Below are 11,549 nucleotides of genomic sequence, written 5' to 3'. Positions count from 1 at the left end.
AACTCTCCCCCTTTACCTCTAGCCAATGTAGAAAAGTAAACGCATAACAATACGCACATTAAAATGCAGTTGAAATTTACCGTATGTATTTATTCCTGATATCTAAAACACGTGGTTATGTTGCTTATCCACGTGTATATTCACGTGTAATTGTTTATTTACTTTAATAAACATTGACCATTGGTCCGAATTGGACCTTTAACTTAATATGTATGCTAAATTTTGAGTTTAAAGTTTCAACTTATGTTGCATGCATTTCAAAAGCGGGAAAAGTGATCTTTGTTTATCATACTACAATATACAATCATTTGCAGCTTAGTTTTCAGTGCAGCTAAACCACCCTCCCACCAATAGTTAGGAATAAGGAGAATGTATGTACTTTTCGTTTTTTTTTTGTTTTTTTTTTTGTATACTGACTGTTTCTGTTTTGTCTTTGTAGATATTTCAACATGGCAGAGGCCAGTGAAGATGTCTTATCTCTTTTTAACTGGCGAGCTTATCCCATAATGATATGGTGTTTTTATTTATTTACTAGCCTAAATGTTGTGGATCAAATACTTTATGTTCGTTTGAGGATCAAATGAGAACATAACGCATTTTATTTTAGGGAATAATGAATATAACCATTTGGGATTCCGTAAAAAATGACCGAAACACTAAATAAAGATAAAATGATTGACTGGTGTCTAGAAATACGGATTATCCCTTGGTCTTCTTCCGACCGACAGAAACAGGTTGGGAACAACCCCCAAAATGAGGGATATCCCTTAGACAAGGGGTCATTTTACTGTTGTAGAAAAGAAATCAAAGTACTGAAGTACTGAACATCGGATGAACACAAGTTCTTGTCTATGGTCAAAAGCACTTGTCTCAGAAAAAAATTCACATATCTCTTTACCTGAAACTGAGATTAATGTACAGAAAATTATTTTTTTCTGAAACAAGTTTGTGTGTGGATGACGAATAAATGACAGGAAATTCATCTTCATCGTAATAACTGTTATGTTGTAGTGATACAAATCAGTATACACTGATTTATTGTTATATATTATATTAAAATAACAGTTACATGTATATATGATTTCCATCCATTTGTATACCATTATATAAGAAGCGCTTCATTCTAAAAATGTGCGCACGGTCAACGCTTTTACAACCCTATGAAGTTACAAAAAGAAGCATTCAATACTTATAATTACATTTTTTTAGCTATGATCATGAAAACACCTCAAGGTCATCGCGATGTAAAAAGAAAAACTTAGATATCTTCAATGGGGGGAAATTCATTATATTTGGACCATCTTTTCGAAAAGAGAGATCAAATTATTTTTAATAACAAAGTCGATATAAAAATGTAAGTCCATGAATATTACAAAATTCGTGGACATGTTTTGACCATATAATACCAGATAGATGTATGGTTCTTTGGGGAAAGTTCCTTCAAATAATATAAACATAACATTTTGCTCATTTGTACTAAAAAGTGTTTTTTTACAACAAACAAAAATTATCACTTGAAATGTACCCCTCATAAAAGGGATAGTCATTACATTGAGAGGTTACCTCTCATTTAAGGGTTTCTAACCAACCTGAGTAATACCAGAGGCGGATTAAGAGGGGTTTTCAGTGGGCCCGGTCCTCCCTTTTGTGGGAAATTTTGGTTGATTATATAGGGAATCACTGAAACATGACTGGAGCGGTCCCCTCTTAGGCAGTCAGTGGGTCCCCTCTTATGAAAAATACTGCATCCGCCACTGAATACCACGTCCGATAACTCGTGAAGAGAGAGTGCCACGTACCTGCACGTTAGAAAACCTTTGAAATAATCATCTGAGGGGTCTGCAAACTTTATGTTCCTATCCAACAAACATATCCTAATTCTCAAGTACATGCAGCAGTCCATATTTCCCGCTCTTTATTCTTGTTCTGGACATGCGTGATATATTTGCCACTGGACGTAAATCAAACAACAATCAATCGAGTAATGTGTTGAAGGGCTACACCAATCGATTAATGTGTTGAAGGGCTACACACCAATTGATTACTGTGTTGTAGGGCTACGTCAATCGATTAATGTGTTGAAGGGCTACACCAATTAATATGATATAGATTGCCTTGATATTTAAACAGTTGTTGTTAATGGCTGTTCCTGTCAAAGTTTATTTCACTGACAGTGTTTCAAATTGCATCGCCTTTTATTCACATTTATAACTTTCTGATTATTTCTGAATATTTTGTGAAAAGGGTCTTTTTTCCAGAATTGTATTTCATATACATTCATTATATCAATGTGGTTAGTTAATAACTTGAATAGTATGTGCGACATTTGCCAGAAGTTTTTAAATTACGCCTTCAACTGAATACACAAAACTATTAAAATTATTGCTCAATAAATTTGACAGATAAATGTCATAAATATAGAAAACAAACGATAAAAACATGTCTTTGTTAAAGTATATAACTTTTGGTGTTTCTATCCTGTACGCTCCTTTTAAATAAACGTCATCTCTTTATAAGCCAATACATATATCTTTATTATGTTGTCACCTTGTTTTTGGACCTGTAAAACCAGGTACAAAAGATGAAAACTTTCCGTCAAATCATTGAACCTTATCCAATCACGTGACAACTCTACACATGAAAATTAAAACTTGTTATGAGTGACAAAATTTGAGTGAAACAATAAAGAATAACGGATTTTTGGTAAAGAAAAATCATGGGGAAGGAAGCGGTAAGTCATACAAAGTTTATTGTCGTAATTCTATCAGTTTAGTACTGACATACTACATATTATATCAAATTTATGTAAAAACAATTGTAATTAATTATAATATAAAAAAAAGTTAAATTGCAATAAAGTTTGTTTTATGAAAAAGATAAAACAAACAAAATTCCTACAAGATTAAAAGTTATTTTAAAATACAAGAAGTTATAATTATAGATAAAAATAGAATGATTTTTTTTCAATAGAAAATTTAAGGTCAATAGAAAAAAAAACCGGTTTGAATTTAAATTTAAAAATCATTTTGGTGTAAGAGTAATCTGTTACAGTTACAATGTAATCTATCATGGATATAAACTTATTTGGTTCATCAACAGGCACGCATTTTATATGTTTCTAGTAAGATATATGCAAACGTTGATTAAAACTGTTTGATTGCGACTTTTGCTGCACAATGATTACCAAAATTTCCACTCCCCGGGCAGATTTTGTAGAGCAGAACAGAGTGGCTCGAGTGTAATGTGATACATCATTATTGTTTCCCTTTAACAATTGATTAATCGTCTCGTTTCTGCCAAAGAACAAACACGAGCTCATGTACATGTATGTTAGGTATGAACTTCTAACAACTGGTTTATTATTGTAAGAGGAAATGCAAAATGGATCTGTATTCATCTATTTAAGGTCAAACGAAAACAGTCGCTTACTTTATTTCTTAAGGAAATTTTTTAGGGTATTTGACCTCTTGGTAGCTACACCGTATATCCTCAAGTTTCATAGGTTTGCTCTGCTTTATGGAAAATTTTTATAAATAAAAGACATAGAATAAAAATAAAAAAGTTTGTCGTTTGTAAATTTAAAAATAATTTCCATTCAAAAAAGTATTTTTCTCTATCCTTCAATATCGCGGAATACTGACACTTTGAGTCATGGATAAATGAGAACTATGCAGGTATTTAACTTATTAACCACATAGAACACAGTGCACTTTGATATGGAAAACATAATTACGTAATAAAAAAAATGAAAACTTTCATTAAGCTTAGTGACAGTTTGAATAAATGAAATGAACCTATTCATATTAAGACTTATATTCAAACATAATTTGCTTTTGCGCTCTGGTCCATACTAAAATGCATAATACTGTAAAATGTTTTATAACATTGAATATCATATGAAATTGGAAAGTACCCACGCGTGTACTTTATCCTTTTCGTTATTGTACAGAGTTTCACGAATATTTTTGAATGTAAAGAAGATAAAAATATTCTGTTCAGGTACATTGTATCAAAAGGATCGCATTACTAAGCTAATATGTGTGTATGTGTTTCTATAAACTTATAGGCTCTGATTTACTTTGGAAGGAGTCGAAGTAAAATTACATATATAAACGAAATGATGGCTAAACAAACCAAAATCATAAAATATGTTTGTTTTTCATCTAACGCCTCAAAATCATGTCGGCAAGAATACGCCCGAGGGATACCGAAAATTCGTGAACCGGAAAAGAACAAACAAGTTCAAAACTTAATCTGTATTCATTGATTATTTACAGAATACACAAATCTACGAACGCCTTATTAATAGCTTATAAGGTATACATACCTAGTATGTGTGAACAAAATTATACAGCCATTAAATTCATATTTGCACACACAAGTTTTAAACTGAGCTCAGTGTTGCTATCTATTAAAAAAGATTCGATAAGCAGCTAACCAAAATCTGCATTAAATTAAAAAATTGAATTTCACATTTCGATTCCACGAATTGTTGCAGTAATTAAATATTTGCTATTGAATCTAGATTTCAAAACCGGATCCGTCGCTAAATGAAAAACTGTTGAGAGTGATGGTTACTATATTCTTAATCTGGTTACTGAAACTACTGAGTACACGAACTACTTTTTGCTTCATTTGATTTGCATTTCTAGATCAGCCTTGATCAGGAAAATTGTGAACGAAAGTTGTGAACAAAATGTGAAGTTTGATGACAACTTAGTTCTATCTCTTACAAAATTAAAAAATTACAAATTTGACACCAGATAAAAACAAATACTAGTATTTAGTTACTAGCCCTTCAAACACTATAACAGGCAAGAAAAATTTATTCCTGTATAATGATATCACCAAATCATAGGCATGGGATACTTAAATATTTATATACTTTAAATATGAAACTTGTAAATGCCTTATATACATTGTAGCTGAAATCGTTCACAAAAAAAGTATTTAAATTTTAATTTGCATTCGTTGTAAATATATGTATGTACAAATGTATCAATTTATTCTCATCTGTTTTCATACCACTAATGTGATAATATGTATTGTAACGAAAACATAGCTAATCATACATTGATGACGGATTAATGCTATCAGAAAAGTATGTGATTTTCATATGCCATAAAACAGATTTATTTCACCATTTTCACACGAACGATATCCAGATAAAATTTATAATTTTCCCCAATGCTGATTTCTGTCAATCGTCAAAGCCATAAAGCAAATATATTTAATGTTCCCCTCAAAATCTGCCAGCTTTCGTTTAGTCATTGTGATATAGGTTTGTTTTTTATACACAAAAAATAGGAAGCTGAAAAAGCGGATGTCTACAACGACCAGGTGAGAATTGCACCAGCAGACTTTTTAATGCTATTTATTTTTGTATATTAACATGATGATCTTTTCACTATATGTTTAATAGATTTAGCAAAGCTTGAGTTGTTAAGTAGCAATACACATTTCCCTACAGAATTGAATAAATATCAATCGTCGCGGGGGTATCCAATCTTTCAGACGCACCCATTTCGAGTTGTAATTCAACATACAGTAACTGTTGCAACTGTTTACTAAATCAAATGTTGCTACATAACTATATTCAAGCCTACGGCGGAGTCAAGTCATCCACTGTGTCTGCTGGTAAAATGACACTGGTAACTAATAAGATTTATGAAATGTAAACATTGTACATTAAAAATGTAACAGTTAAAGAAAAAACGAACTAATATAAATAACTTGTAAGAGCTAATTATTTACGATCACATTCGACACAACAAAGTTTTAAAGTCACTGAAATTACGTTGATTCGGATTTCCTATCAAATATTACTTAATCGTCATCCTGATTAATGGAATGGGATTTGTGATCATCCGAATCAAATCAAAGTACTTATCACATTATTATTCTTCGTAATCCGCGTCTGATCGGAATAAAAATAGGATTCCAATGCCCTGTTTAAGGAAAGTGTTTATGTATAATTATAAAAGAATTGATTTCATAAGCTCTTTAAAGTGACCGAAAGTTATACCACTAGACATACCACCTTTTTGCAGTGGCTGTCTAAAGTTTTCGCCCTTCTGCAGAAACTTTCAAGTTGTTTTGATGTTTGATTTGTTATTGTTCTTAAATGGCATGAACTATTTGACACTGGATGTTATACAAGGAAATCTTCAATTTATTCGTTCTTTGTGTTTTCAAATATTGAACCAAGCATGCCAAAGTCTCGGGTGTTATTAATAAACGTCATGAAGGGGGCTATTTCGTAACGAAGAAGAGTAATTTTGAAAACTATGACATAAACTATGATGAATAAGTGCATTATTTTTCGCACGTATTGTGTATGTAAAAAATAATCTTAACACTAGGAAAATATATGCTTATATTAACAAGTTATGAGATGATTTATTTACTACATTTTTCTCCTTTACTTCATAATTATTCGTTTCAATTCGATGCACATCAAAGAAATGTACTCCTGTGTTTTCTGAATGTATAAAAGTTTTATTTCATAAGTAAGTGTATTCTGGCCTAATGGTATTTCAGTCTTATATCAATTTAATGAACAAGTTTTTAAAAGTTTTATATTGTGAAAATATTTCTTTAATGTCAGTCAAATCAAGTTCAAATTTGACTGGTGAAGTTGTAACTGGCTGGTTCGGATTAAATTAAACTCGCTACACAATGCATTCTTTTCAATTCTTTTGAGGTATATACATTGTTGTATTGAATGTATTATAAAACTAAAATTTAATGACTTTGGGAATATCTTTAAATTTGAAACTAGATGACATAACGGTATATAGTGAATAGGTTAAGTTCATGATTTAATGATACGTTGACCTTGTTAATGTCTAACAGGTATCGTAAATGCCTATGAAGTATTGTTAATACCTGTCGTCACAATACACAATTTTCTTTTCTTTTGTGTGACAGTTGAAGGCTGCGAGACACGGTGCATTACGTTTGCGCGCATTACCACTACATTTGCGCGCAAAAATCATTACGTTTGTGCGCAGCTTTTGATTACAATTGCGCGCATTTTTTTGACAGGTAAACCCAGGTAAAATACAGGTAATAATACTTATTTATTTATAATTTGTTCAATTATTTACCCTGCTCACCAACGATGAGGTGGAAGTGGGATTTCGAGCAAGATAATTCCGTTTTATTTTGCACAAGCACTAAATCCTAGAAATCTATACAGATAAAATTGTTAAAATGCTTAAACATAGCTAATCTTAAAAAAGGTAAAGGTATAATTGATAAATTCATTACTTCACATGTTGTTACGTGCCGAAACTCCATGTTTGTGCCTTGGTGTAACTTTAAAAAAATAACTTAAATTATTTACTAATTTTAAAAACGATCACTTTTCATTGAAACACTTTTTATTCTGAAACATTCGCAATGAAGTTACATGTGTGTCTTAAGCTATACTACGGAGTTTATAATGCTCACTTTAAAATTTGTTTTATAATTTTATATGAACAAATTATAATTTGAATTAAGAAATATTTTCAAAATTAATAATTGATAGTCATGTTTATTATGAACATGAAAAATATATATAGTCAATTGTAATTTAATTTAAATTTTTACCTGAATTTACCTGTAAAATGAATGCGCGCAAATGTAATCAAAAGCTGCGCGCAAACGTAAAACATTTTAATCCCCAAATGCGCGCAAACGTAGTGCGCCCTCGAGACAAGAGCTTTCATTTCCTTTTCACCCAAAACATAAAGTTTATATATAAACGACCCTCATAAACGATTGCAGCGGTACCGCTTGATATTAAAACCGCATTTACATTGTAACTTTTATTTAACATTCGATTTCTAAATCGTGTGCCAAAATAGCGATACTGTTAGGAGGTCCTATATTTTAAAACGACATTAATGTGTTGGTCGCGTTATTTGTACATGTGTTGGACTATAGTGCTTGATGCTTTCAATCGAAGGTCGATTGCTACACTTTCCTGGTACTTTGGTTGCCTCCACAAATAAACACTGATTGGTAGGATATTTCCAATTGAAATTTAAGTAGCCTAAACACCAACAATATGTTTCTGTCGGTTTTTTTTTCCTTCTTACTTTTTTTTAGGATTTGAGAAATTCAACATTTTAATTTCATGATGATGGTTGAGCATAATACGATAAATGATAATAATTATAGATATATAAAGCCCAATAGAACGTAAGTTTGAAAAGTTTTCCTTTATTTTCATTTATCGAGAAAATAATTTCTGAAACCAATATATTTTCATAATGTTGTAAGAAAAGTCGCGGTCAAAACGACACGGGACTAAAATTCACAAAATGTATTTTTTATAGAACTATTATATACTTATTTATAAAAGCGGCAACTTTGTCAACAAAATGTCTTCTTAGTTTTATTTTTTTCACTAATTTATAAAACAAATGGGCTCGGTACTTGATTGGCTTTATCATGTTTATGGTGCCAAGAAATATACCCTTTGCATGGTTAAAATTCAATAATTTTTCATTTATCAAGGCTCATAACAATTTTCTCAGCTGTAAAATTAATGTATTTTTCTCAGCTGTAAAATTAATGTATTTAATAAAGAATAATTGTTCCAGTAACTTTTTCAAACCATTTTTAAAGCAATATTTGTGACTTTTATTTCCTCTGACTTTTTGTCAGCTTATCATATTTGTCAGTTATATAGGAATAAAATAGAAATCTCATGGTTTAAGATTCGAGTATATTGCACCAGAGACATATACATTTGTAATCTATCGCTCTGATTTCACGTACCGCTTGACAGGTTATTAATATATCTTTCTATGTTTGAAATGTGTTTACTTATGAAATGCTTTATTGAATAGCTTTTAATATTTTAAAATGTTAGTGCATATTACTAGTACATCAAGTGTATATACTTTGGAGATATTTAGTTCTACTTACGTTGATAATATCACCATGCGTGAAGTTCAAATTTTGCTGGTTTTTTAATTCTTGAAATTTATCTACCGAGGAGATGTTTTCTCCTGATAAATTGAATCCATAAAAAATAAGAATTAATCAAATTTTAAACAAATCTTTCAAAGACAAAAATCAACAAAATAAAGGTATTTTCACAGTAAACTTTTCCTGAATAATTCAAAACTTGATATCCATACAAATAACCAGTCAATTCTGAATCTTTATTGGCATAATTTGGACTTTGTCACATATTTATATAGTTTATACGATTTATAGATCAATAACCATTAGAATATAAAGAACACAATGTAAGTATATCCGCTTTCTATTTATAGTTCGTGTGACTGTGTTATAAAAGAAGCAACATTTTATTAAACAATTCCACTTTAACTGGGCTGCGTTCAATATCGTAGCTGCTACGTAGTGCTACGTAGATTTTGACTATTGAACGTGTAGTTATAGACTAGCTGCTACATAGATATTGATAGCAGCTACGTACAGCTGCTACGATATTGAACTTTAACCAAGAGTTCTTTTTTTTTTGTATAATTGATAATCAATCAACTATTGCTTATTTCGTGATTATCGTTACACTTTTCATCAAATTTTGGTACGATTGATAAATAGCCATTACATTTTGTTCATCTGTGGGGTTTGGTCAACCGACCAAATTTCAGAGCATTATACCTTACGAATACAATCTTTTAATCATGTCGGGTGTTCGCTTTTCTTCTATCCGTTTGACGTCACGAAAAGTTAAAATGGTGTTCAATGCATAAGTTCCGGGTAAATAAATCATAAAATGAAGAAAAAACAAATGCCACAAACTTGTAGATTTTAATTAACTAATGGTATCAACTCGTTGCGATGAATGTCGTTAAAATAAATGCGTGTTTTAATAAACAAACAAATATACCATATACATGTACTTATATACTTATATGTATATAAATGAATTTCACTGAAAACTGATCTTTACTTTTAGGAGAAACTAGTTTTATACAATTAGGGTCAATACCATAATTGGCGGACACTATCTTAAGCTTTAAATTGTACATCTTAGTTATAACCAAACGAAACCTGCTTCATTTAACGGGTGGTTTAAATTTAAGCAAATTATTCTAAATGGTGTACTCGAAGTTAATCCGTGTTTTAGTAAGTCAGCATCGGAATTCGGTTTTACGTGGTTCCCGGCTACGTCGTACAATTTAAGTTTTTTTAGCCTTCTTTTGAAAAAAGGTTTTGTTAGATTTGAAAATTGGTAAACAACTACATGTACTTTCTCTGATTTACTCGTATATTCTTGGAAGACATCCTTCCCTTTGTTGTTATTGCCTTGCCGATTTTTTTTATTAATTCAGTTCTGAGTTTTGGTATCAAAACTAATTTAAGAACTAGAGATAAACGATACAACAGCCACAGTTAAGTCTGCTTCATATCTTGACTAACATCTATAAATTGACATTGAGAGTCGGTCTTTACAACAAAAAAGTAATTTCAGATTCCCCATTGCGAACTTTCCATTTCTATGTAAAAAGAAATCATAATTTTATGATATATGGTGAAAAAATTGAAATAGTTGATTCCTACTGCTACCTTGGTGTACTTTTCAATTACAACGGTAGCTTTTGTACTGCACGAAAAAAACTTCTTAATCAGGGACAGAAGTCTTTGTATGCTCTATACCGAAAAATAGAAAATATATGTATTCCCGTCGATTTGCAGCTAAAACTGTTTCACTTATTGGTTAGTCCTGTTTGATTATATGCTTCAGAGGTATGGGGATTTGAAAATAAAGAAAGCATTGAAAAAAATACACCTTCAATTTTGCAAAAACATTTTGAAATTAAGAAGCAGTACACCAAATCATATGGTGTATGGGGAACTCGGAAGATTCCCTTTGGAAACCATTGTTAAACGTAGAATGGTGTTGTTTTGGAATAACTTATTATCGGAAAATAACAAGTTATCTTCCATTGTGTATAAATTAATGCTCAAATTACATTTTCAAAACCCCACAAAATTTAAATGGATTACGTACGTTAAATCCATATTTGACGAAAATGGAATTAGTTTTATTTGGCAAAATCAACTTCCATTGGATAAACTGGGATTAAAGAACATAATTTCACAAAAACTGAATGACCAATTCACCCAACATTGGTTTTCACAAATGAACAACTCTTCAAGAGGTGCATTTTATTCATTTTATAAAGATGAATTTCGTTTGGAAACCTATTTGATAAAGTTGAAGCTGTGTGACAGGATTTATATGGCAAAACTCAGATGTTCAAATTTAAAAATTCCTGTAGAAACGTGAAGATGGTCCGGAATTCCAAAAAAATGCACGAATTTGTCATCTCTGTGGAAATGGAATAAGAGATGAATTTCATTATCTTTTTAAATGTCAAAAACAAGAAATAAAACTGCTTAGAACTAGATATATACCACAATATTATACTGCAAATCCAACGGAGTACGAATTGAAACAGCTTTTAACATTTTGTCATGTAGTCTAAGAACTTTACAAAAACTTAGCAATATTTTTAAAAATTCTTACACGATACTTGTGATTTATGTTAGTCTGTTTTGAGTTGAATGTTATGGTA

General features: G+C 30.8%; 1 protein-coding gene across 5 annotated transcripts in view; it reads left to right on the top strand.

The window, feature by feature from the left end:
• Positions 1–300: 300 nt before the first annotated feature.
• Positions 301–11,549, top strand: part of LOC143042538 (sodium- and chloride-dependent glycine transporter 1-like) — a 31,832-nt gene continuing 20,583 nt past the window's right edge. For 2 of the 5 annotated variants that reach the window (XM_076214912.1, XM_076214910.1), the window contains exons 1-2: positions 2,608–2,731; positions 5,308–5,340. In XM_076214912.1, the coding sequence (XP_076071027.1) occupies positions 2,717–2,731; positions 5,308–5,340 (48 nt within the window). In that variant the 5' untranslated portion in view covers positions 2,608–2,716. Of the gene's footprint in view, positions 372–2,575; positions 2,732–5,307; positions 5,341–11,549 lie in introns of those variants that run through there. The other 3 variants (XM_076214913.1, XM_076214911.1, XM_076214914.1) reach the window with 2 other exon arrangements.

This window comes from Mytilus galloprovincialis, chromosome 8 (assembly GCF_965363235.1).
Source record: "Mytilus galloprovincialis chromosome 8, xbMytGall1.hap1.1, whole genome shotgun sequence".
Classification (NCBI taxonomy): Eukaryota; Metazoa; Mollusca; class Bivalvia; order Mytilida; family Mytilidae; genus Mytilus; species Mytilus galloprovincialis.
The sequence above is the reverse complement of the archived record's forward strand: the minus strand, read 5'-3'. Positions and strand labels throughout refer to the sequence as shown.